The sequence below is a fragment of the Ochotona curzoniae genome, unplaced genomic scaffold (genome assembly GCF_017591425.1).
Source record: "Ochotona curzoniae isolate NIBS_2020 unplaced genomic scaffold, NIBS_Ocur_1.0 contig_3622, whole genome shotgun sequence".
Taxonomy (NCBI): domain Eukaryota; kingdom Metazoa; phylum Chordata; class Mammalia; order Lagomorpha; family Ochotonidae; genus Ochotona; species Ochotona curzoniae.
In genome coordinates, this window is record NW_024465926.1 from 17,699,956 (window position 1) to 17,725,166 (window position 25,211).

The 25,211-nt window shown below is 43.1% G+C and overlaps 1 protein-coding gene across 3 annotated transcripts in view; it reads left to right on the plus strand.

Annotated features, from left to right (window-relative positions):
- Positions 1-203: 203 nt before the first annotated feature.
- CDH8 (cadherin 8) overlaps positions 204-25,211 on the plus strand; it is a 327,239-nt gene continuing 302,231 nt past the window's right edge. Inside the window, exons 1-2 of one of the 3 annotated variants that reach the window (XM_040982089.1) lie at positions 204-950; positions 13,567-14,017. In XM_040982089.1, coding sequence (XP_040838023.1) covers positions 13,766-14,017 — 252 coding nt within the window. In that variant the 5' untranslated portion in view covers positions 204-950; positions 13,567-13,765. Of the gene's footprint in view, positions 951-13,566; positions 14,018-25,211 lie in introns of those variants that run through there. The other 2 variants (XM_040982090.1, XM_040982088.1) reach the window with 2 other exon arrangements.

Here is a 25,211-nt window from a genome sequence, read left to right on the forward strand (position 1 = left end):
CCGGGACACCAGGGACATACTGGCTGCCTCCCAGGACCACAGCACAGCCTCTGCACCTTAGCGTAGCAGGCAGTCACGCCGTTCTGTGCGCAGAAGGCTCTTGGAATAAAGCTGCTGGCGCGCATCTCTGTGCCCCGCCGCGTCGCATCCCTCCCCCACCTCCGGCAGGAACACTGGGGTGGATTATAGAGACGCCTGTGAGCTAAGGCAACCTCAGGAGTCCAGGTGAGGCTAGAGAGAGAGCCTGCAGCTTCCTCGTCTGCTTCCCTTTCTCATCTGCCAGCCCTCCTTCTGATCTGGGAGCTGGGCCATCGGCGGACGGCGCGCACAGCAGGGAAGGGCGCATCCTCACCCAGGGGCTTCGACTACGGAGACGCGCGGGGCGTGCTCGGGAGCGAGGAGCAGAAAGTTGTGCGCCCACTTGGTAGGGGGAAGAGCGGGAGAGCGAGGAGCGAGCGCGCGAGAGGCAGGGAGGGGGCGAGGAGGGGGCAGCTTACATGAATTTCCAAGTGGTAGACCTGCCTCTGCGCTCTGCCCAATGAGATCCGTCAGGGGAGGCACCCGGCTCACTTTTCCACATCACTTCACAGTTACATTTGGCAGGCAGGCGGGCTCGCACGCCGGAGCGCTCAGCCCGGAATGAGTGGATTTCTCTGGAATCTCCCTGCCTCTTAGAAGCTCCTCCGCCGCCGCTGCAGGGTTGGGCTATAGACGGTAGCTTCAACCTACCGAGCTGCACTCCAGACTGCGGACACAGGAGCCCGACGCGCCCGCCGCACGTCTCCGCGCCAAGCCCCGCAGCTCGGAGAGGCATGAACAGAACCCGGAGGCGCCTGCCTAGCGCGCGGGCACCGGTCGGCACACGCCGCCCTCGGGAGCCGACCCCCTATCCCACCAGCCATTTGTAAACAGGGAGAGCTTGGAATTCGCCGGTGCCGAGACCTGCAAGAGTAAGTACTCCTCCTTCCCGCCCACGTTCTCCTTCGTGCCTCAGAAACCTCGGTAGGGATTGAGCCTTTGAGGAATTCCTGTTCCCCTCCGGACACCTTGCGCGCACCTCTTTTCCCAGCCGGAGGGGGGTGCGGGATCCTAGCACAGGCGCCTGGCTGACTTCTCCATAAACAAGCACGACCTGGGAGAGGGGAGGCGGTTGCTCTGAAGAATTTTTTTTTTCTTTTTTCCCCAACTGACCTGATAGCAGATTCTGAGGAGCGGCAAGCCCCAGGCTAGGTCCCTTCCAGTTTTCCTGCCGGTCTCCCTTCTCGGCGTTGCTGGGCGAACGCGCCGCTTCCCGGACACAGGCAGGCGCCGCTGCAGACGCGCGCCTCGGCTGCGGGGTCCGTGCGGTGAATGGGAAGCACCCGCCGCCGGTGGTGCGGAGGGCGCGAGCCCGGGAGGCAAAGGAGGCGGCGGGGCGCAGGAGACCCCCGCCAGTCTCTGCTGTTCCCCAGCTCCTCCGCCCCCTCTGAGGCGAGGAAGGGCGACCCTCACTGTGGGGCTGTGTGGGCCGCAGCACCGCCGCCAGAGACCCCCGCGCAGGGTTTTCCCACAAGTGGCTGCTCCAAAGCCCGGAAGGCGGAAGGCGCGGTTCCGGCTGCAAACTTGGCCGAGGCGCCCCGAGACGCCCGGCGGCTCTGCCCTGGCTCAAAACACTGCGGGGCACCCGGCTGGGACCTTGCCCCTCCAGCCCTGGCACATTCAGGCAGAGTCTCCGCTGCCCGCGAGACTGCGCTCCCGGAAGCCCCGGAAGCACCAAACTCCCGCGTCGCCGCTCTCCCGGAGTCCGCAGAGCCCGGAACTGCGCTTTTTTGCAACCCACCGCTCCCCCACCTGCCCAAGCCGTGCGGGGATGTGCGGGCCGCGCCCCTCACCGCGTCGGAGGAGGCTCGAGGGGCTCCGGTGTGGGTCCTGCCAGCGCCTAACGGGTTCCCTATGGGACCCTCTCCGGTTTTGCCAGGCTCCAGCCAAGGCTGGGACCCGGTGAGAATGTATTGCCGCCAACGCCGATGCCAACAGGTATCCACCATTTCTTCTGCTTTTGCTTTTTGCCTCCCCCTCTCCCGCCCCACCCCCCGGGTCTTCGCTCTCCACTCACCCTACTCTACCTAGTTGGGCAGAAATCTAACTTTCCCTCGTCGTTTGCCCTTCCCCGTGGGCACGGAGCCCGTGACAGGTCCAGGACGGAGCCCTTGGCCTCCGTGAGCTGGGCTGGCAGTTGCTTGCCGGGATTGCTGAAATGTTAAGAAATCAGACAGCATTAGTTGTCTACTGCTGTACACGCACATTAGTCTGCATTACAAAACTATGTATATAATATTCAGGTTGGCAACTGCCCACTTAAGCTTCAATGCAAGAGAGAGAGCTGCTAACCCAGCGAGCTGGAGGGAGAAATGGCCCTTTCAACTTTGCCACCCTTTCCTGAAGATTCCAGGAGTTTCCTCTTGAGGCAGGAGCTGGCTAGCCCTTAGCGCTCCCCAGCTGCTGGTGCGCCCAGCCGGCTGCTGGGTTCCGCCTGGTTTCTGGGTACGTGTGGGCGGACATGAAAGAGGGGACACTGGCCAGTGAGTTCGAGCTTGGTGTCCTTTTGCATCGGGTAGAGAGCTGGGGGAGGGCGGAGAGAGGGGTGGGGGACGCCTGAAGCTTCTGTCCCCTTTGCCATGCTTCTGGCAGTTACCTCCGTGCTGGAAAACCCTGGCGGGCTGTCACTTCCAGCTTCATTAGGAGAGCTTTTCAACTGGAAAACTATACGGAGGAAAAGAGACGTTTCTGCCGGCTTTGAGAAGTGGGATTTTTCCATCCATTCAAGCTTGCGGTTGTACCTCACTGCATGTAAAATGAGCCCTGTCCTTGATGCTAAACATCCTACAGATTCCTGCTGGTTGGTTCCTGGCTTTCCTCTTTCCTCAGCGGTGCCCAGTTTTGCAAGGATTTCCCGTGTAGGAGTGTGTGTGTGTGTGTGTGTGTGTGTGAGAGAGAGAGAGAGAGAGAGAGAGACACGGAGAGAATGAATTATTCTACCATGGGGACTGGTATCTTTGAAGAATGCTCTCATTTTTTTCCTCAAAGGGAGTTCTCTATAATCATCGTGTCCAGTCCTATCTTTCCACTTCTCTGAGTTCTGTTGCTGAGAGCAATTCTAAGGCTGTCCCCCTTATGAAACAGTAATGCTGATGATAATACCCTATGATCCGCTGTGGATCTGAAGCTCTGTGTCAAGTCGTTTCATGCTGGAGCAGTTACAGGGTTTTAAATGGCCTTCGATTATTTATGTTTTTTTGGGGGGGAGGCGGGGTAGAATCTTAAAAAGGGGCAAGGAGTTCCAGAACATCTGCTCCGAACACAGAGAGAAACCTTTCCAGAAAGTCTGAGAATTGCTTCCTTCAGGGCTGTCCATTGGAGGTTAAATGTTGCTGAGATCCCCAAATGGGGGTCGGGGTAGCCTCTGACCGTTTCAAATGGGCCAAGTCCTTAAAAGGCACTGGCTGTTGGTCTCTGAGATCGGTGCTGCAGTACTGGCATTCAGAGGTTTTCATCCTCCTGCCCTGTGAATTGGATCCTGTATATCCAAGTGTGATTGCCGATAGGACTCAGTGCTTCTGCTTTATCATTTATAGTCTTTGGAAGTCCTCTAGCCTGCACGTAGGCTCGGTTCTGCACCCACGACTAGCATTTTCTGGTTTCATTGCCGGTGTCCGTGATGCTTTTCTCAAGTTCTTGAAGCTGCTCGAATGCAGCTGAAGAGCAGACAATTTTCTCGGCAGCCCACACTAAAATAGCAGCTCTATTTGCCTGCTTACACATGTCAGTTCTGAAGGGGAGGAAGACCTTTCCCGCGGAAAATAACTTAACCTAGGTGTTGTGTAGAATCGTGATGAAGAAAGTATTTAACTATAGCAACCCTTCAATTTACCAGGATGATCAATATATAAAAAAAAATAAACAAACAAGGAATCTGTAAAACTTGCTCAGCAGGGTTGGAGAGACTGCTTGCAACAGCTTTTGTAAGATTGTTGGGTGAATAAACTCATAAGGTAACACAGCCTGGAAACTACACATAGGTCAAAGTTAGCCCAGAGGATCATACTGCGGGAGCAAAGCAAGGGCATTCCAAAAATGAATGATAGAATCATTGTGCTAGAGAAATGCTACTAATTGGTATTGCTTTTCATGTTCCTTTCATTGTGTATTGGTGAAGGAAGGAACTTGCACATATTGAAAAGTTAGAGTGCTGGTTTTGTAAGTCCATTAGTGGTTTCGAGGACAAGGCAGTACAAAGCAGTCATCTTCATTCTTTTTTCTCCTTGAGTTGCCACACCTGAAGGCTTGATGAGCATTTCGATTTGAGCAAATTTTCCATGCAAAATCCAAAACTCGCAAGACATACGTGCTACCACAGTTTTCTGGTCTATCAGCAAAGATTGGGGTTCAGCAAATCGGAGAACATGTATAATCAGAGTAGCCTTTCCATTGTGGATGCGGCGTAAGGTCCCACACTGCTGTTGTTCCTAATGGTTTCCATCCTTTTGTATTTGTGGCCAAGTGATTCAGTGAAATGGGAGAGAATGCGGTTCTATGTTTGTGTTGGGTGCTGTTGACGTTCACAGATGGAATAGGCTAATTTTACTTTCTTGACTTAGGAAAAGCCCCCTAACTTCACGGCATCATATACCTCTTGTAAGGATAAGAAATAAATCAAGCTGATTCTCACTGTTCTGTGTTGTGCACATACATGTGTGAGCGACACACACATAAGCACAACAGTCATGGCTTCTTTAAAATGTGCCCAGACAACTAATGCATTTTGTTTTGGTTCAAGTTTGAGATTTTTATCATATCCCATTTACCATTTTTATCTGCTTTAAATGACTTGATTTGCCTTTTGGTTATTTGGGTGTGTGTGTGTTGATCAGTCTTTTAAAAAAGTATCATCTGTGATGCTGGGAATTCCCTTCAGAAAACATTGCAATTGCATCTATGAGCTAGAACAACTTTGAAAGAACAAAGCCCATTATCTGACTCCGTGTGGGTCAGCTAACCCAAGAACCAGCACTCCTTTGTCAGTTCATTCTCACTGAGAAGTTGTGATGGGAAATCTGCTGTGCTGAAGGGTGAGTTCTGCCTTGGGAACCTGCGTAAGGTATAAACCACAAGGAGAAAATTAGTTGAAGCTGGCAACTTGACAAGGTCAGAAAAGAAACGTATTCAAGAGATGCCTCTTCGTGTTTTCCCCTATAAGTTGTAATGCTCGCTGAATCCCTGTTGCCACATCATGGCAAAGTTTCCCTGGGCCAGCGCTGTTTCATCTCTCTTGAATAGCCCAAACTTTCATTTCTTGAGTTTCAAATGTGATGGACTACACTTTATCCTAAACACCACCCACCTTCTTGTTTTTATTAGTATTTAGAAATATAGAGATGTGACTCCCTGCATCTCTTTGAAACATGTCCTAGAAGAATAGCAGTTGTCACTAGAATCTTGAGCACCTTTCTTCCCTATCTCCACCTGCAAAGACAATTGCAAATGCTAGAACTGCCCGGTTCCTGGCCTTGTGCAGCATCGGAGCTCAGTAAACACTTATTAATGCATTAACAAATTAGCAAAGTTTAGGACCTTCACTCGTTTTGAAGCTGTGCTCAATGAAGGGGAAGGAGAGATTGCACCATAGTCAAACTTTAATATTATGACTTCAACAATTTTCACTAGAGACGTTTCATGTCATTCTAAACTTATTTTTAGAGGTGGCTTTTTTTTTCATATTTTGAAACCATTTTCCCATGTTCCACCAACCATAGTCTTCTCTCTAGCTAACATTTTTTTTTTTTTTTAGAATTGGGAATATAAAACAAGATAATTTGGCTCTGTAAAAAGTGAGAATGCATCCAACACCAGACTTGCATCAAAGAATGCTACTATATGATGTGGAATCACCAGTGTGTTTTACTTGGAGAAGCATTCTAATTGTGGCATTCCTGCATGTGTAACTCAGCGTTGCACTTGTCTTTTGGAAGGAATTTTTAAAAATAAGCAAGAATGAATTTAATTCCTCTCTTCATTTCGGGCTTCCTCTTACTCTCCCTTCCTTTTCTAATGTAATTTGTCTTTGAGAGGAATAATTCATGTTAACATCACATGAATTGACAAATGTGGTGTCTTGGAAAATAGTTGTATGCTTTTGTATATTGATTAGAATGGAAAGCTTCCTGGACGTTACATGTACATCTACAGAAAATATTTCTGATCAGATATCATACTTCTGTAGATGTGTTTATTGATAATTTAGGAATGTTTGCTCTTTTAAAGATGTTGAATATATGACAAAGCAATATTGAATTTAATTTTCTTTTTTTTGATTGAATTTTCTTAAGCTATTTTATGGGCATAATTAATAAATTATATAAAATATATGTTCTATTAACAGACTAGTTACTATCTTATTTCTATCAGAATAGTATTGATTCCTAGTCTGGCACACTGAGATAAAATTAGTAGATACGGACGTGGTATAAATATCATAGGGAAATAATTTCTAATCTTATGTATGCATACAGTCAAGTAAAAAGTCGGATTTCTACCAACTAGCATACAGAAACAGAAGTTGAAGTAACGTGATTTTTAAAAAGTATTTTCAGTATTCTTTGTAAAGCAATTAAAAGTCCAAATTATTAGCAGTTATTGTTGCTTCACCAACAGCGTCTTGCATACTTTCATTCATTTTTTTCTTACTAATGCTGCAAGATGTACATTATAAAATACAGAGCATTCATTTCCTCATGTACTATCACTGACATAAATTTACCCAGATAACTCATGTTATCAATGAGAGAGCTATAATGTAAACTACTTCCGTGTGACTCCAATGTAAACTCTCTTAAGGATATTATTAAACATTCCAAAATCTGCTATATCATAGGATTGATCAAAGTAAGGTTTATTCTAACTGGCTGCTGAGATTTTAAAAGTATCACACAAATAAATCTAACAGATGAGGTCATTAGTTACTAAATATTGAGCATGTGACTTAAAGACAGCTAAGGATGTAACTCGTGTTTTTTTTTTTTTTATATTTTTTATTGGAAAGGCAGATTTACAGAGAGAGAGACAAAACGATCTTTTGTCCAGTGGTTCACTCCCCAAATGGTCACAACGGCTTGAGCTGAGCCAGTGCTGAGCAGGCAATCAAGAGCTTCTTCCAGGTGCCGATCTGAAAACAATGAGCAATCCTCCACTGCTTCCCCAGGCCGTAGGCAGGGAGTTAGATGGGAAGTGGAGAAGCTGGGGCGCACAAACCAACCCGCATATGAGATGCTAGCACTTAAAGTATTAGCCAGTTGAGCCAATGCACAAGTGCCTGGATATAAGTTTTCAATAAAGAAGGAAGAATTAGACTTGAGAAATGACTTTGTGATAACTAATACTATGCCTATCTGGAAAGACAAATACAGAGATTACACTCATCATTTTGGGGGTAATCTGCATGGAATTATCCCCTAAGAAGACCAACAAGCTAGATTCTTTAGTAGTACAGTAAACTAAACTTACGATCCCAAGAAATGTCTATGGATAAATGTCTAATTCCTTAACGCTAAAGGAGTCTGATTTTGACTCATGTTTGTCATAGGGTTAGTACCCTCATTCTGAAATTTCTGTAACATGAAAGTTTCCATGTGAAGAAAATCTTTTTTTCTTCCATCTTGGTTAAAGAAGATTATAAAGCATATAGTTATATATATATATATATTTTTCAAGGTATCTTATAATTATGTAACTTTTGGAAACGGCTTTGGGTGGGATCAGCACTTTGGCTCAACAGGCTGATTCTCCACCTTCAGACACAGCATCCACATGTGGACACTGGTTTTTGCCCCGGCTATCTCACTTCCAGTCCTGCTCCATCCTTCTTATCTAACAAAGCAATAGAGGATGGCTCCAGTCCTTCGGCACCTGCACCCACATGGGAGACCTGGAAGAGGCTCCCAGCTTCTGGCTTCACATCAGCTCAGTTCTAGTCATTGCATCATTTAGGGAGTGAACCAGTGGATGGGAGATTGTGTGTGTGTGTGTGTGTGTGTGTGTGTGTGTGTGTGTGTGTGTGTGTGTGTGTGTGTGTGTGGTGTGTGTGAGTGTGTCCTTATCTCTATAAATCTACTTTTCAAATAAAAATAAATAAATAAATAAAAAGGCTTTGGGTGGAGAAGTATGTAGCATGTCAGCAACAGGACAACAAGGTCATTCATTTAAGCAGGTGTTTTGCGGGTGGTGATGGACATTTGCTTAAATGAATGACCTGATGTCCCAGAAACATGACCAAGGGCCGGAAAAAACAAAAGTACAATTTTCCATTATAGGTTCATGGAAAGTGTGTACCTTGAACAGTCTACATTTCCAACATTTTTGCACCCCAATAAGCTTCCTTTGTGGTTTAGTTTTCTCGTGAACTTTAGAAAAACTCCTGCTGTACGTGTGTGTGTGTATGTATGTACAAAATATTATTTTGGAATTTGTTCTTCCATGGGGATCTAGACAGGGAATTTTGAAGGCTCAGGAAGGATGAGCCTCATGTATTATTTATATTTCGGTTGCTGTGACTATCGCTTCCTCTCTAAAACCCACGGACTGTCCCTTCCTGCTTGACTCCAGTCACATAGGGCTTGGTGTAAATTGTACCGGACCACACACTGAATCACGTCCTGTGCATTTGTGAAATACTGCTTTGAATTCAGTGTGCATTTACCTGTCCTGAAGCAGGCTGCTAATGGCTCTAAATTCAAGGTCAGAAACATTTTTAATACAAACTCCCTCGTCCTGTGTGTCATTTTTGCTTCCATGAAATATTGTGGCCACTAGGCCCGGTGGATAATAAAAGCATAATTTCCTGTCAGCCACAATAATCTGCTGGATTGAATCCTGAAGTGTCTGCAAAAGCCCCTTTTTTTTTTTAGACTTCATCTATCTGTATGTGCCTCATCATCTGGAACTTTAATACAGGTTGTTTACAAGAGCAATGGGGCAGTACTTTTTCTTTTTTTTTTTTTTTGTTTTTGTTTTTGCTTAATGAGTTAACATATCTGAGAATTGGCCAAGTGCACTTTAAAAAAATTGTGGGGGACAGCAGAGTGCAATCCAGGATGTAATTAGAACTGTCTCTAAAATATGAGTATGAATGAAATGTCAGATTGAAAATATTTTACCCAACAGAAGAGTTTCTTTCTTTATGGATGCATTCCAAAGGCTTCTTTACATGTAAAAAGGCAGAGACAATAAAGTCTTTTCGTTTCACTCTCTGTGTATCTCAGTGCTTTAAGCAGTATCATAAAGTTGACGACTTGGCCAGACATGCAAACTATAGTTAGAAAAATGTAAAAATAAATTGCTTTTCTTGCCCAAGCTTTGCGACCTTCCTCAATTTCTTCTCTTTGTAGAGTGTTGCACAGTTGGTGTACACAGATACTATTAACCCTGATCACAGTAACATAACATTTTGTTGCATCTCAAAAATTCCCATAAAGCTGCTCTCATCTCTTCTAAGAGAACTGTATTAACTCCGCTCATAGCAGAAGTGCACACGTTAAAATTATCTGCTTCTAAATGCCATGGTTGAATCTTACTATTCAAGTGGCAAGACCACATTGAGGGCTGAGTTTGCCTACAGCCTGACAGCACATATGTGGGTGTGAGCACATGAGTTAGCTGGGCAATTTCTTCAATGTCATAGATAACAGTAAATACGAAGTAAAGGAATGGAAGATGATTATGACATCGTGCAAAACCTTACGTGTGCGTTGAAGTCCAGGGAGTCCTGTAGTGTAGAGTAGATGTGCACTCCGCTGAGCGCAATGACGGCAAGTAGTTCCTGTACATGACATTAAAGGGACATTAAAGGGACACAGGGAGGATGTGCCTCTCCGCAGTACCGTGCCTTCCTGCAGGTCATCTTGGGGAAGTATCAGCTGATTGCTCTACTTTCAAATCCTTCATTTCTCACAATGTGATCCTCAAATCAGTACCATAGGTATCATTGGAAAGATGATAAAACATGTAGAATAATCTGAGGCCTCGTGCTAAATTAGAAGAATCAGCATCTACATGATAAGATTTCCAGGTGATTCGTAGGCCTATCAGTGTTTGAGAAGAACCTCTCTGCAGAAGGCGGAGGCTAAGATGGAGTGTTCACTAGGATTCCCAGATGTGTGGCTTCCGTTTTCAGTCGCTTCCACAGTGGGCTAATGATCAAATTTGAAACTTGAAATTAGTCACAGTGCAAGTAGTTATGCCATGGAAATGGGAACATGCTACATATCAGGGGTGTCAGCTTTTTAAGAAAGACTTATTGTATTTTAATCTGAAAGAGTTACTGGAGAAAGAGAGATGGAGAGGTCTTCCATCGACGGGTTCACTCTCTAAATGGCCAGAATAGCTGGAGCTGAGCCCATCTGAAGCCAGCAGGTTCTTCTGGGTCTCCCCCATGAGTGCAAGGGCCTCAAGTCTTCAGCAATGCTCTACTTTTTTGCCATGTCATAAGCCAGAAGCTGGATCAGAAGTAGAGCAACCAGCACAGAAATTGGTGATCGTAAGGGAAGTTCATGCTGCACTCAACACTTGACCTACTATACCATGGTGATTGTTATCTTGAAGTATAAGTGCATATGTGTGTGTAGTCCTTTACAATGGGCTGTTACCTAGGTATTTCCAAAATGTTCACGGCTAAGTCTTAAATTTACAGCTATGCTCCATAATGGAAAATAAGACTGCTTTTTCATTTTAAAATAAGCATTTCAAATCCTGAGCGCATTTGACTCCACTTGGTTCAAGGGTTTGGCAGAGGTTGAGGGGAAGTCTTGGGGCTGTTTTCATCCCTAGAAGCTGTGTTGAGCCAAGCGGGAGGGATGAATGAGGATAGATGGGGTTTCCACTCAGCTGGGTTGAGTCTTCATGCAGCACTGTCACTGACTGCAGGACTGCCTCCAAATCGCATCCTGCTTCCTCTGAAAATTGGGAGAAATTGCCGTGGAATAGTTTTCAGTTGTCTCTAGGCCCTCTCTGTGGGATAGCACATTTTCTTATTCCCAAAGCATTTCAGAAATCATGCATTCTCTTCTTGTCATAAGAACTGGCAGTGAAGAGGACAGTTGGTTTGACATGAATTCTGTAGAGACCATAGCTAGTATGAATTGGGGGGTTAGGAACACGACATAGTGACAAGGAACTGGGTGCTCTTAGGAGTAATGTTTTAGAAACTGTTAGATGCTGATTCTATCAGAGATCCCTCGTCCAAGTTGACTGAAAAACCCTTTTACAAGAGCATTGTAACTGTGAGCCAAATATCCACAAATCAGCCTTGTTTATCTTTCTCAGTCTTTCAAGATTAATATTGTTGCTATTAATTAACCTTTGGTTGTGGAACCAGTTTGAGTGAGAATTAGAATCCAAAGTCCCAATCATGCTAGCCTCGGGGGTCGCTCTTGCCACCATTCCCCGTTCTGCTTCTGTAGGTGTCAGGATCTGGAGTCTGGCACATGTGGTTTCCTAGCGTCCAAGACTGGGTGTGATGGAGCACTTGCGTATTTAAAAAGAACAAGTTTATTTTCCTTGAGAAGTGTTTGGGGTGAGGTTTCAGGGCTAGAACAAGCCTCGCAGTTTGTATAAACGGGTCCAGCTCGTCCTGCCATGGGGAAGATTTTTGCAAAAGAACCTTTATGTGTCCTCTGTACCTTGCCTACTTTTACTGTAGAGCTGATACAACTTTAGTCTTTTTAACAAAGCCCACCCGCAGCCAAGAGCAGGGATGACCACTGAATGCTTTCCATGCTTTACTTACTTTCCATCTAGCTTGGTTTTTGAACCACACTACTACTCTGTAAAGCAGGCATTATTCTTGTCATTTTGCAGAAGATTAAACTGAAGCTCAGACCGTTTGAGTGTCTTATTCCATCATTTCAGACAGCAAGTGAGCTGGGACACAGGCCCAGGTTTTCCTAGAGAAAGCCTACATCATGCTGGACTGTTTGCTCTGATGCAGTGCACTGTTGAAACATACTCTTCCCTTCAATTTCAAAAGCAGCTGCTATTTGCAGTGGCTTCCTGGTGCACTCATAGGGAGCGACCCTTTTGAAATACAAAATGCTTGTATTGGAGCTAAGCATGGGCAGAGTGACACGAAGGGTGATTCCACTGATCATCTCCTTAGATCCATCTCTGTTTGCAGCAGAATGTGGATCTGCCTCTTTCAGGTGCCTTCGCTCAGGCCATGCACCAGCCCACCTGATGTTAATGGTTTTCTTGCTTTCTCATTCTGAGCCGGAATGGAACCAGGGACCTTGAGGTGAAAGGGCCCCTATCCTATTATGAATTCCCTGAGCCAAACTGTTCCTGACGGTGTCTTGAGGAATTATTTTCCCATTTAATCTAATTCAACCAGGCTTCTTTCTGGGATGTGCAGTGAACATTATTTCTTTAAAAAAATATATATATATGTATATTTTTTTTTTCTGAGAGGGGGAAAACACATTTTGCCACATTGAAGGTAAGTAAAAAAATGTATTTGACACTTCAGGTAATGGAGATTTTTTTTTTACCCATCCTTTCCTGAATTTCTTCCAATGAAAATGATATTTTTTATCATATTTCATTCCCAAAGGAGCTTTTTCATAATTTAAGTCTCCAGTTCAGCTGTACATTTGGAGTTGTAGCCCTGACACTGTCCTGATTATAGCATAGCTGCTGGACATTAGACTTTGTCTCTGGAGGAATTCTAATTTTATTCACTCATCATTAGTATCCAAGCATAGAATTGCACTCTGCACCCCATATTAGACAATCCATTCTTATGGATTCTGGCAGCTAAGAATGTAAACATTGGGGAAATACCCCTTCCCATGCTCATTTGCATGTTTGGAAACTCTTTTCCTCAGCAAATGCCAATTTCTTCACAGAATTCAGCATAAAATGGCCTAGAACCTATCTTTTAAGAGGTGAAAAAGAGAGAGGGAGAGAGAGAAGAGATGAGAAGAAAGAAGAGAGAGAGAGCAAGAAGAGAGAGAGAAAAGGAAGGAAGGAAGAAAGAGAAAAGGAAGGAAGGAAGGAAGGACTGGAGAGAAAGAAGGGGACCGAGGAAGGGAGGGAAGGGACAGAATGATTTTGCAGTTGGCCTTAGGGCTACATTTGCATACATCTCAGCTTCATTTACACGCAAAAGCAATATAAGCCAAGAGAGAGAAGGTGCAGGGATGAAGAGAGGGAAGGGTGAAAGTCAAAAGGGAAAAAAAAAAAAGATGCAAGAAAGAGGGATGAAAGCAACCAGGAGGGAAGAGGGAATTTCCGGTACCTGAAGCATTGTTTTTTAAATTTTCTTTAATAAGTAGCATTGCTGTGCCATGAATACTGAAATCTCAAGCTTAAAGATAAAAGGGCTTATTAGCTTTACTCATGCACAGTCTTCAGATCCACTTTCTCACTTCAAGAGCTGGGAAGTACCTACCAACATTCACTTAGGCACTTTAGAAAAGCAGTGGTTTTATTTTAAATCCCGTGTCTGCGTACCCTTATCTTTCTCCCTCCTTGTTTTTGCAGGAAACTTCAATGAGAAGGAAAGCCAATGGATTGTGGTCTTAGCAAAGCTGCTTAGATGATGTCTGTTTCCCGTGCTGGAAACACGTGGCAGAGCTGTAAGTAAATGCTCAGCACTGCATGATGAACTGGATGGCTGCAGACCAGAGGCAAAAAAAATAAGTGTCTCGTTTTGGTGGTGATTTGCCTAACTGGTGGGACCATGCCAGAACGGTTAGTGGGAGTGCTCCTGGATCTCTGGACTCCATTCATAGTATTATGGATTACTCTTCCCCCTTGCGTTTACGCCGCTCCGATGAATCAGTCTCAAGTTTTAATGAGTGGATCTCCTTTGGAACTAAACAGGCTGAGTGAAGAACAGCGGATTTTGAACCGCTCCAAAAGAGGCTGGGTTTGGAATCAAATGTTCGTCCTGGAAGAGTTTTCTGGACCCGAACCGATTCTTGTTGGCCGGGTAAGCTGCTTTTATAAGATCCCAATTTCAAGGTTTATTCGTGGTCTTTAGATCTTTGACATCAGACACCACTCATGGACTGCCACACTTGAAATCTTTTAGGCCAGATGGCTAACTGACTTACCTGTTGGTCTCTTTAGTCATATGAATAAGCCCTCAGAAGCTATTTTAAAAGGTTTTCTCTGGAATGCTTCTTCCTGTTGCAGAAACAATAAAACAATATGGGTGTAATGCATAAACAAAGAAGCTTTTCTCCATTCACATAGAGACAGTTCCATGCCAAACCTTTTCTCTATGTTATAATACTTGGAAGAAAGATGCAATTTTGCTCAGTTTGAATTCCTGCTGCATCAATTACTAGATTCTATTCTGTTTCATTTTAAAGGTCTTGTATCTCCAAGTACTGGTAGATTTTTGTCCTTTTTTTTAATCGCTTTGTTGTTTTAATCATGAACATAGGATTAGAAGGGAAAATTCTTAATTAAATTTCTTAATTTTGCATTGGGCTGTAATTGCTAGAGTTGGTTTCAGAAACCATACATTCAGTGTTAGGTGGAGTCGAATGTATAGAATCGAACTCTAAGCTTAGTGATTGTGTGTGTGTGTGTGTGTGTGTGTGTGTGTGTGTGTGTGTGACTGAATTTCCATTTGTTGCTGATGTTGTTGGCTGGTTAGACAAGTGTTTGAACCAGGCGTGGGCTGCTTGCTGCTCAGAGACACCCTGTGGGTTATTGAACACCGTGTGTGTTCATCCTTCAGAACTGCTGATCAGCTTCTGTTAATTTGTACACTTATTATCTCATCTTTGGTGGAATTTTAATTATTCCCTTCTAATGGCTGATTTTCCTGAGATATATCAGCTACAAAAATGAATCATACACATGTTATTCAGTCCTCCAGTGTAGTGATTTAAAATAAAATTAAGAGGGAGGATTAAATACGGAGTTTCAAGACTCAGGTTCACTCTTAGGTTTTCACTAGTAAGTTCTAAGTATATTACTACTGTTTTACGCTATTGTGTCGCAAAGCAAATTAAGCTTCTCTGTTGTTTGTACAAGAAAGAATAAAGCCTGGGTGCCGAGATACCATGAATTATTGCAAAGATATTTCTAGTGGTTTCTTGTGACAGGCACTTTGTTAGGCACCCGGAGGCCTTCTAGCGACACATATTCTCACCAATACTGAGAGTTTGTTAGATGTTGAACGCTGTTATGGAATAATTTAGAGAACACAAGCCTATTTGTTCCTAACAATAATCTGTCCCCTCTCATGTATTTATGTGTGAATGTAAATGCATGTTTGTTTATGCATATGTGTACACACACACACATATATACAATGCAAATATATACGCATATAAGACAGATTTGCATTCCCCTTTTTTGTAGATCCAAACTGCTAAAATGTCTCGATGCTCTTTTTCTGTGCTTTATACAAACTCAGGCAGCAGAAATGACTGGAGGCTATTTATAGCCGTAATGCATCCTATTACTGTGACTGTTGGTATATTTCACTGTAGAAATGTTAATGTAGTTGATGACAAGGTGCTGGCCCCAGACCCTGCTGAGGGTGTTACCTGCTTGATGCTTTATGTCCCTTCATCTGTTTCTAAAATGTGGGAAGTCTGAATTCTGAACACATCTAGCCCCATGGGCTTTGCATATGGCCTTTTTGATCACACTGTCTTTTCTTGTAATGCAAAAACTGAGTGTTCGACGGATTAATAAGTCAAACTGAGGCCGCAAAGCTAACAAATGATCCACTCGAGTTTGAATCCTGTTGGGAATTTGCAGGGTTGCAGTTTGGTTCATCACATCCTCTTGCGTATTGGCAATTGGTAACTATAATTTGACTTAGGAATTATTGAGTGCAAAATTCCTACCTTCCTGTTTTCTGGATAGTCAGAACTCTTTAACGTGCCTGAAGGCAAGTCTTTTCATAGCCTGGGAGTCTAGAAATACATCTGTGTATATACTTTTAATAGATGGATACTTTCTCCCTGTTTCTCTTAATTACCTCTTTCTGGAGGCTTATCACTCTGATCATGTCTTGTATAATCTACATAACTGAACATACTATACCCAGGAGAAAATTCTATTTTTATCACACTAGCAAAAGTAATTAAAACAGGATTTGTTTTGGACTCAGAGTCTGATGACTGATTTTACCTGCCCTCCTTAAATGAAGTGATAGAGTTGGAGGCCAGAGGCCAGGCAAGGAGCGTCCTCCCTGAGTTCCTGATGCTTGAGGTGACCCTGTTTCTGTGAAGGACAGAAATGTTGATACTAAAATCTAGGATTTTGAAATGGCCATAGTGCTACTGTCTCCTCCTAACAGAATTTGTGAATTAGTATTTTCACTGCTCCCTGCCCTGACCAATTGCCACACAATTATGAAATCAAACTTAAATTTATTTTCTAGAAAAAAAAAACTTCAATTACAAATCATGACACATTTCATGCTAAAGAGAATGGGTTTCAAGTCATGACAAACCAGCCTGTGAGGATCTTGGAGTGTCGTGAGTCTGATACACAGTTCAGAACACCACTTGTGATTTGGGCTTGAGCCACATGTCTGGGAGGACCCATGTCGGAGTGCCCACTGATGCTTTATGATGTTTTATCTCTGGGCGCTCTTCCATCTGACTCCCTAAACTACTGCACCGTAGAGCTTAGCTCCAGGAGTCGGCTGGGACTTAGCAGTTACTTATGAGTGGTGTAGGTGCTCTGTTATTTATTTGAAAGGCTTACAGAGAAAGAGAAGAAGAGACACAAAGACCTGCCGTCTGTTTGTCTAGTCCCTAAATGTGGCCAGGACTGGATCGGACCAAGGCCTGGCGTGTCGTCCAGGTCTCTAACACATACAGGGACCTAAGCGTTCAGGCCGTCCTCTGTTGCTTTCTCAAGCACATTTGGCAGTGATGTGGATGGGAAGTGGGACAGCTGGGACTTAAACCAGCACTTAAATGGGGTGCCAGCATTGCAGTGGGCAGTGTTACCTACTGCTCCACAATGCCCAGCCCCAGTGCTCGCTTTTTAAAGGTCTTTCTCCAAGGCCCTGTTGGGAGCCTGGAACCTAGATGACTGACCTCAAACTCAAACATACAGCCAGTTTTCAGGTGAGGGGATCCTCAAAGTTGCAGGCATGCCCTGTTTTAACCATTATTTATTTTACTACGTTGGTACATAGCTGGATACTAAGGAACTGTGCCATAAAGATGGCCTCTCCTGAGTTTTAAGGGACTGAGCCTTGGGCATAGTTGTTAAACTAACTGCATCCCAATGCCTGGGGTCAATCCAGCTTCCAGCCAATGCAGACTCTGAAGACATCAGTGACAACTCAAGTAGTTTGCTTGGGTAACCTTAGGTTGAATTTCTTGGCTGCAGGCTTCAGCCCTGCCACGTTTCTTGCTGCCTTTCAAATAACTAAGTAAGTAAATAAACTTTCATGAAAAAGCACTATGCAAGCAATATAGATAAGGATATCTAATGTGAAATAAGATTATAATTTCATAATGCCTGGCTCACAGTCATTGTAGTTATAACTTTATTCTTTAACAGTGTGTTTGTACACACGGTTGGAATACTGGATAAACAAACAGGAAATCACTATTTTCGTGAGTGTGAACACAAGTTGGGAGCTTTTGGTAGTCAGCTGTTTGTTATTGTGGAAAAATCCCTGAGGCAGGTCCAGTTTGTAAAGAAAAGAATCGCGTTCAGCTCATGATTTTGATATTCAAGGGTTCTGCTCTGGTATAAATGCTGCTGACAATGTCACATCAGGCTTGATGGCAAAAACTGGAGTGAGTTCAGAAGGAACCCACCACATCACTAGACAGATACCAAGGCAAAAGTCACTTGGAGCCAGGCTCAAGGGTTTTGCAATAGTTTTCTTTCAAGATTTGGCCAGGTAGATCTTGCTTTCTAGGGACCTGTGCAATGGCACAACTGGCTAATCCTCAGCCTGGAAGTGCCAGGATACACTGTGGGTGCTGGTTCATGTCCCAGCTGTTCCACTTCCCATCCAGTTCCCTGCCTGTGGCCTGGGAAAGCAGTAGAGGATGTCCCAAAGCCTTGGGACACTGCACCTGCATGGGAGACCTGGAAGAAGCCCCTGACCCCTGACTTCTGCTCGGTTCTGCTCTAGTCAGTTCAACCATTTAGGGAGTGACCTAGAGGGTGAAATGGCTTTCTCTCTGTTCCTCCTTCTTTCTATATATCTCGTTCTCCAATAAAAATAAATTCTATTTTAAAAATCTGCATGCTAGCAAAAGACAAATCATAGACACTTAAATTTAGAGCATATTAGATAATGTTTATCAAGTAAAAAAAATAAGCCACAGCCAAAGGAGATGATATGTATTGAAGCAGGAATGCAGGAAAGGCCTCTCTCCAAGAATATTACTGTCAACCTCACTGTAATTCAACAGACAATAGAAAGACTTAGGCTGCTTCAGACCAAGGGAGTCCTTCTTCATCTTTATCTCTCTATTGACTTCCCTTAGTTTCCAACCCACCCTACACACTGAACCCCTAAACAAGCTAGGCAAATGAAGGGATTTGCTTTGAGCTCTTCAGTGGTTGGAATGTAGTTTTGTTGTATAAGGGTCCTAATCTTGGAAGCCTTGTCCCCAGGGCAGTGGCATTGGGAGGTGCTGGGATGCATTCAGAGGTTGGGTATAAGAGAAGGTCAATTTCTTAGGAAATCCTTTGTTCTTTACTCTCTATCCCCGGACCTGGAACACTGCCTGACTATAGGAAACATTCAATAAGTATTTTTCTTGTGTAAATAAATAAATAACCCACCCCAACAATGGAGTTTCTAGAACTCATATGAACTCATCTCATGTAAACAGCACTTGAAGTGGACCATGCATTGCTCTCACACCTCTCTTTCTTAGGGCACTTTTATAATCCAGCTGCATGATTTAAGCAATTATTTCTAGATATGAATGTTACAACTCTTTTTTTTTTGAAGCACCAAATAGCACATTATCTTCCAGTCCATCTTCAAACATCTGTTTGTGCTTGTGGCATAAGCTAGACTAGAAATCTTTTCTCTGCATTTCTGAAAAACAAAGCTTGGTCAGACAGACTCCAGACTTACCTGCAACTCCCCGTGGGATAAGGTGGTTCAAAAGATATTTGTAAATACATACATACTTGTCAGTATATTTCCCCGCATTAACGTACCCTGCCCACACGATTCAAGATATCCTAAACAACAAATGTACTTATTGGCTGTACTCTTAAAGAAGATGGAAAAACAAAAACCCTCACTCTGCATTTTGATACATTTTGCAACTGAGGAAGAAATACTATCCTTTTGGTAAAATGTGCATGAGGTATGGGAGCCCTTCACTGACAGTCAGGAGGGTAATTGGAGATTCAGGAACTATTTGCTGAGCATCTACTGTCTGTTCAGTGTTTCCTTGCCAATATGTTCCCAACGATAATACAGACCAGCGCCTTCTAACATGAAACTACTGGGCTACTAGTAGGAGATAGACACTAAAACAACAACAAAACCTCGCGGCAACAAATGTCACGTTACAACTGAGATGAATACATTGAAGCGAAGGGGCGTGGCTCTACTATGCTGACCTGTGCTGTGGAGGGTTAGGATCTTCCTCAAGGAAAGCCTCCGTGAGCCCAGACGTATTAACCAGGTGAATTGAGATGCAAAGATGAAAGGAGAAAGCATTTTCCAAGATAGCACACACAAGGTGATTCATGGCGCTCAGAGGAGGTCAGAGTGAGTGGCTCTCCTCTTTGTTGTGGCTGCTATATTATGTTCACACAATTGAGCAGCTTATAAACAATAGAAATTTATTTGTCATAGTCTTGGGGGCTGAAAGTCTAAGACCTCAGTGCCAGCAGGATCAGGTTCTAGGATGAGCTTCTTCCAGGTTATTGATGCTAAATCAATCTTTCTTTCTTTCTTTCTTTCTTTCTTTCTTTCTTTCTTTCTTTCTTTCTTTCTTTCTTTCTTTCTTTCTTTCTTTCTTTCTTTCCTTCCTTCCTTCCTTCCTTCCTTCCTTCCTTCCTTCCTTCCTTCCTTCTTTCTAATTTCGTTTTATGACACAGTTTCATAGGCTCTGGGATTCCCCCAACCCCTCCCCACTCCCTCCCCCTATGATGCTGTTTTCTCATTGCATCCTAACGTGGTGCAAAGGGGAGGAGACAGGTGTGTGTGTGTGTGTGTGTGTGTGTGTGTGTGTGTGTGTGAGTGAGTGTGTGTGTGGTGTTGTTAACAGGTTCACACTGGGAAGGCATTGGGCACAGGAGCTATAGGACTGCTTGTGATGAGCACACTGCATTGTGGAGTGCCTGGATTCATGTCCTGACTCTGATTCCAGTTCCAACTTTCTGCTAATGTTTATCCTATGAGATGGCAGTGACTGTTTTAGTGATTGTGGTCCTGCCACTCACATGGGAGAGTTTTGTTAAGCTCTTCACCCAAGCTTACCTGTTTGGACATTTGGGGAGTGGATGGCTAGATGGTGGATGGTCATTCTCTGTTTCTCTACAAGCCTCTCTTGTCCCCTCCCGCTTTCAACCAAAGTGAACCTGAATACAAGTAACTAATCCCATCAATAGGGACTCCACTGTTCAACATATGAATTGGGGCATAGGGATTGGAGTGGTACATACGGTTCAGTCCCCTGGGTGACAAAGAACTAGGCTTGTAGTCCTGTAAAAGAAAAATATCCACGGATTTCTTATAAGTTGGGTTTGTTTCTGGTTCAGCTCCATTACAAAGTAACGGAGAAGGAGAGTAACTTAGCCTCTCTGGGCTGCATTTTCTCACTTTTAACTGAATGGTGGATTACAGTATCATAGTATTTAAGATACAAATACCTATGAAACATGTCTATATGTATGTGTTCTTAGAAATGCACATAATCTCTTATCTATGTTAGAGTCCCCTTGTTTCATAGCATGTATTGATTTGGACCAAAGTTGCTTTAGTCCTGGCTCTGTCAGTCCTTTGCTCTTTAGTCCTTCTATTGCTTTTTTTGGGGGAAATACATGCTTTGCTTGCCAGGTGGTCAGAGTTCGTCTATCCTAAACACTCTATCTTACATAAATTCCTCCCAGTCTCCCTCCTACCTGGGCTTTTGAAATGTTCCTTATTTGGGTGTAACTCACTTGCTGGTGATGCCACATCTATTTATAATTCTCTTCCTCCAAGGCACTGACTCATTTTCTCTCTTTAAATTTGACCTTCTAACCTTCCCTCTTCCCACTAACTTGGAAATCATTTGGGTGGCGCTTAGTATGAAGGACATGGAATGCCAAATAATTACACTACATTACAGTTTATGGTGTCAGCGACCGTTGAGAAAATTGCACTTGACATGCCATTATTTTTGCTGGCTGTTTGCATGTTAAGCGCACTGGGCTATGCAGCCACAGCCAAATTGTACCTTCGGCCTTGTGAGAAACACTCATTTCAGTTCCCTGAAGTGTCTGCCTACTAAGACAGAGCCCTGTGCACCAAGAATTTGGCAGGAATGCACGTCAGCATTGTGCGTCTCAATCTGGCCAAAGTAAGGCTGTTTTCTGTCTCTTACCCAATGGTCCGACACAGAAATCACATCTCTGAGCCATGGGAAAGCTTTGGTTGACAGTGTAAATAAGGGAAATGATATTAGTCACTTAAATCAGCAGAAACTAAAACCGCACACCCATACTTCCCCACACACCCATGAGCATGTGTGGGTGCATGCTCAGACTGTGTCTGCTGCTTTCCTGCAGTTGTGAAAGCCCCCGTTGTCTCCTGATTCCTTCTGTAGCCCCACACTCTTACTTGGTTTACCTCCAATTTCACCAAGTGGTCATGGCAGAGAGAGAATGAATGCACCGTGTCTATCTCTGTAAATACCTGAGAAATACATTCAAAGTTCTTAGAAGAGTCTTGAATATTTTCTCAGTGCTTGGTTGGTTATCTCATTTCTCCTAGTTGAAACCATATAATTGTGTGTATATGGGTGAAAGAGCCAGTTTATATATTCCTATTTTACGAATAAATAGGAATAAAATATTCCTATTTTATATGAATAAATAGTTCATATGAAAAAAGAAAGATCATTGATTCCAGTTACAAGGTTGGGGGTAGCTTTTGTAGGTAAACATTGGGCACTTACAAATGCTGAACAACTGGCAAAGGATTCATTGCACATTCATGTCATAGAAGAGTATGAAGGTATTAAAATTTGAGATTCATAACATGGCGACATTGAGAAAACATAAGAAATACCAGAAAATAAAAGTCCACTGTGTAAATGACATAATTATAACAATGTATGTATGTGTGTATGTGAAAGAGAGAGGGACAGAATACCTGGCATCAAGGCGGACTTATTTTTAGAGCGCTTTGTTAACATTAAAAACTGAGAAGAGTGCAAGTCGCATCTACTGGTTTACTGGTTCTTATGTAAAGGTTTCTGAAGCTGAAAACACAATAAAAAAAAATCCGACATGCATGACTGTATCTGATAAATAAGTTATGTGCCAATAATTCAAAAAAGAGAAATGAATTTCTGACATTGATTTAGATGAATAAATTATGCCACAAAGCAATAAAGGAAAACTTTTTTTGAAGATTTATTTATTTTTATTTGAAATAAGATTTACAGGAAAAAAATGAGATACAGAAATAAAATCCGTTAGCTGGTTCACTCCCTAAGTGGCTCCAATGGCCAAAGCTCAGCTGATCAGAAGCTAGGAGCCAGGAGCCTGCACACAGGTGTAGGATCCCAAGGCTTTGGGGCATCCTCTACTGCTTTCCCAGGCCACAAGCTGGCAGCTGGATGGGGAGGGGAGCAGCTGGGATGTGAGCTATCACCCACATAGGATCCTGCCAAATTCAAGGCAAGAATTTTAGCCACTGAGCCCCTGCAACAGGCCCAATTAAGGCAATCTTTATGAAAATACCTAATATACTCAATCTTTGCTCTCCCGTATATGTGACTACATGATCAGTTTTGAACTGACGATTTTTCTCCATTTCGTTTTCTGCTGTATTTCACTATGTTATGAAACATAATGATGAGAAAATAAAAGGTGATTACATTATATTGCTCACTTTTCTGAAACCCAGACATTTATCCTTTCACAGGCATTTTTTTTTAATGATTACAGAATGTGGAACTCATCTAACAATCAGAAATTTTTTTTAGTACACATGTGTTAATCACTTGTAAGGCCACATTCATCAGCTAACAAATTGAAGTGCTAAATATATTTAATCCTTTTTAAAAATGAAACAACAAAGAAAAACAGTCTTGCTGCATTATTTAACGCGTATTAAATGGCTTTCATTACTGTGGAATAGACCGAGAATTAATGAGACATGAAGGTTTTATATCTGGGTTTGTAAAAGGAATTGCCGTAGAAGTCTTAAACTAATACTCAACTTGCGTCCTGCTTGAAGTTTTTCAATAAATGAGAATAATCTGGAAACGTTATTATGGAATTACAGTATTTAAGAAAGGTAAAAGTGTCAGGATACTTACAGGGTTTTATTTTGACCTAGCAATGAATTTTTTCTCAAGACAGTGTTATTTTTTGAATGTTATAGTGTATTCCATCTGTACAAAACATTTTAATTATAGTTAATCTAAATTTGCCCACTATGCACACATACACACTCTCTCTTTTGTAACAGTCTTGTTGGAATAATTTCATTATGTGTATTTCTGTTCCTACACCTTTAAACGTGAAGTATCACAAAGACAATTGTGTCAGCATTCCAAGATCATGCTATCTGCTGAAGTCGTGAGCTCGTTTTCATGTCAACACTGGCTTTCTCACCTCAGATTTCAGTGCATTTAGGAATTCTTAGAGATGCAGGGTTCTGGAATACAGAGAATTTAGTGTTTATTCCTCAAAGTGAGGTCTACAGACCAGTACCAGCAGTAGTACCTCAAAGTTTACAATCTTTGTACAATCTCATTCAACACTTCTGACTTACTGAGTCAGAATTTGCATGTTAAGCATATCTCTAGGTAATTATTGTACATATTAGAACATTAAAATAAAAAACAATATGTGTTGAGCTTTTTAGGAAAATCAATCATCAATCAATCCCAGAATTGTTTAAAACATGCTTTTTTTTAGCTCTTTGTCCGAATGGTTTGAATATCGGCCACACAGATATGGAAGTCATGGGCTCGTGTTTGCAAAGCTCCAGGAGGGGTCTGGGAGCAAACACACTTGCTTGTCTCCCTTGAACTTCACGTAGCAGGTGCTGCCATGGCAGGTGGCAACATCAGGTGCAGGTGACACCCCTGGAGTCTGTGCTGCAGATGTGGGTAAAGTGCTTACCTGGGTGCCTCCCTACTCCAGCTCGATTAGGCGGCACAGCTGTTCCCTGCTGTTCCCTGTTGCGTGGACTTCTTCCTCTTGGCTGTGTGTATTCGCCAGAGGTCACAGATGTGCTCTAAAGTCAGCAGAGGATCACATATCACTAGGCCTCCGTGGGAGACAATAACAGAATCCAAAGGAGCCTGACCAGAACAGCTGAGGAATATTGGGGAAAGTCGGGGAATGAAGCATAAGATGCTGATTTCTGGTGCTCCCTAACCCTACAATAAAGTCCCACTGTGTTGCATAGACATTTTTGTTATGAATATGGCATGGATTTTGAAGCTGATATTATCCAGGGCCATTAAAATGAGATTTTAGGTAACCCAAATAAACCGGTAGTATCTTCCTAGTGTTTACTTTGTGCCAGATACTTTATAAATATTTTGCCTGTTCATTCGTCTCAGCAACCCCCCTGACGGAGTGAGGATTGTCACCATTACCTAATCAGGAGAGAGTCACTTGAAGAAGGAGTTACTTCCATGAAAAGGTACAAATCAGACAAACAGTGAATTAGTGGAAAGTCAGGAGTCAAACCTGGGCTTACTGATTACAGAGCTTGCTCCTGTAACCATAGCAACACATGATTTCATTTGGACCCCTTGCAGTTGATGCTTCACATACTAGTTTGTGATACCGATTTACAGATGAGAAAAGTGAGAGCACTGAGCAGAGCAGAGTATGGTCTCCTAGCCAGAACACTCAGTGCTGATTAAGAAAGGAGCAATTAAAAATCTCTAACTGGAAATCCACCACATAGATTTCTTTGTGTGCCCTGTCTATGCTTAGGTAGGAGACAGCAGTGCTTATAAATCCCTTGAGAG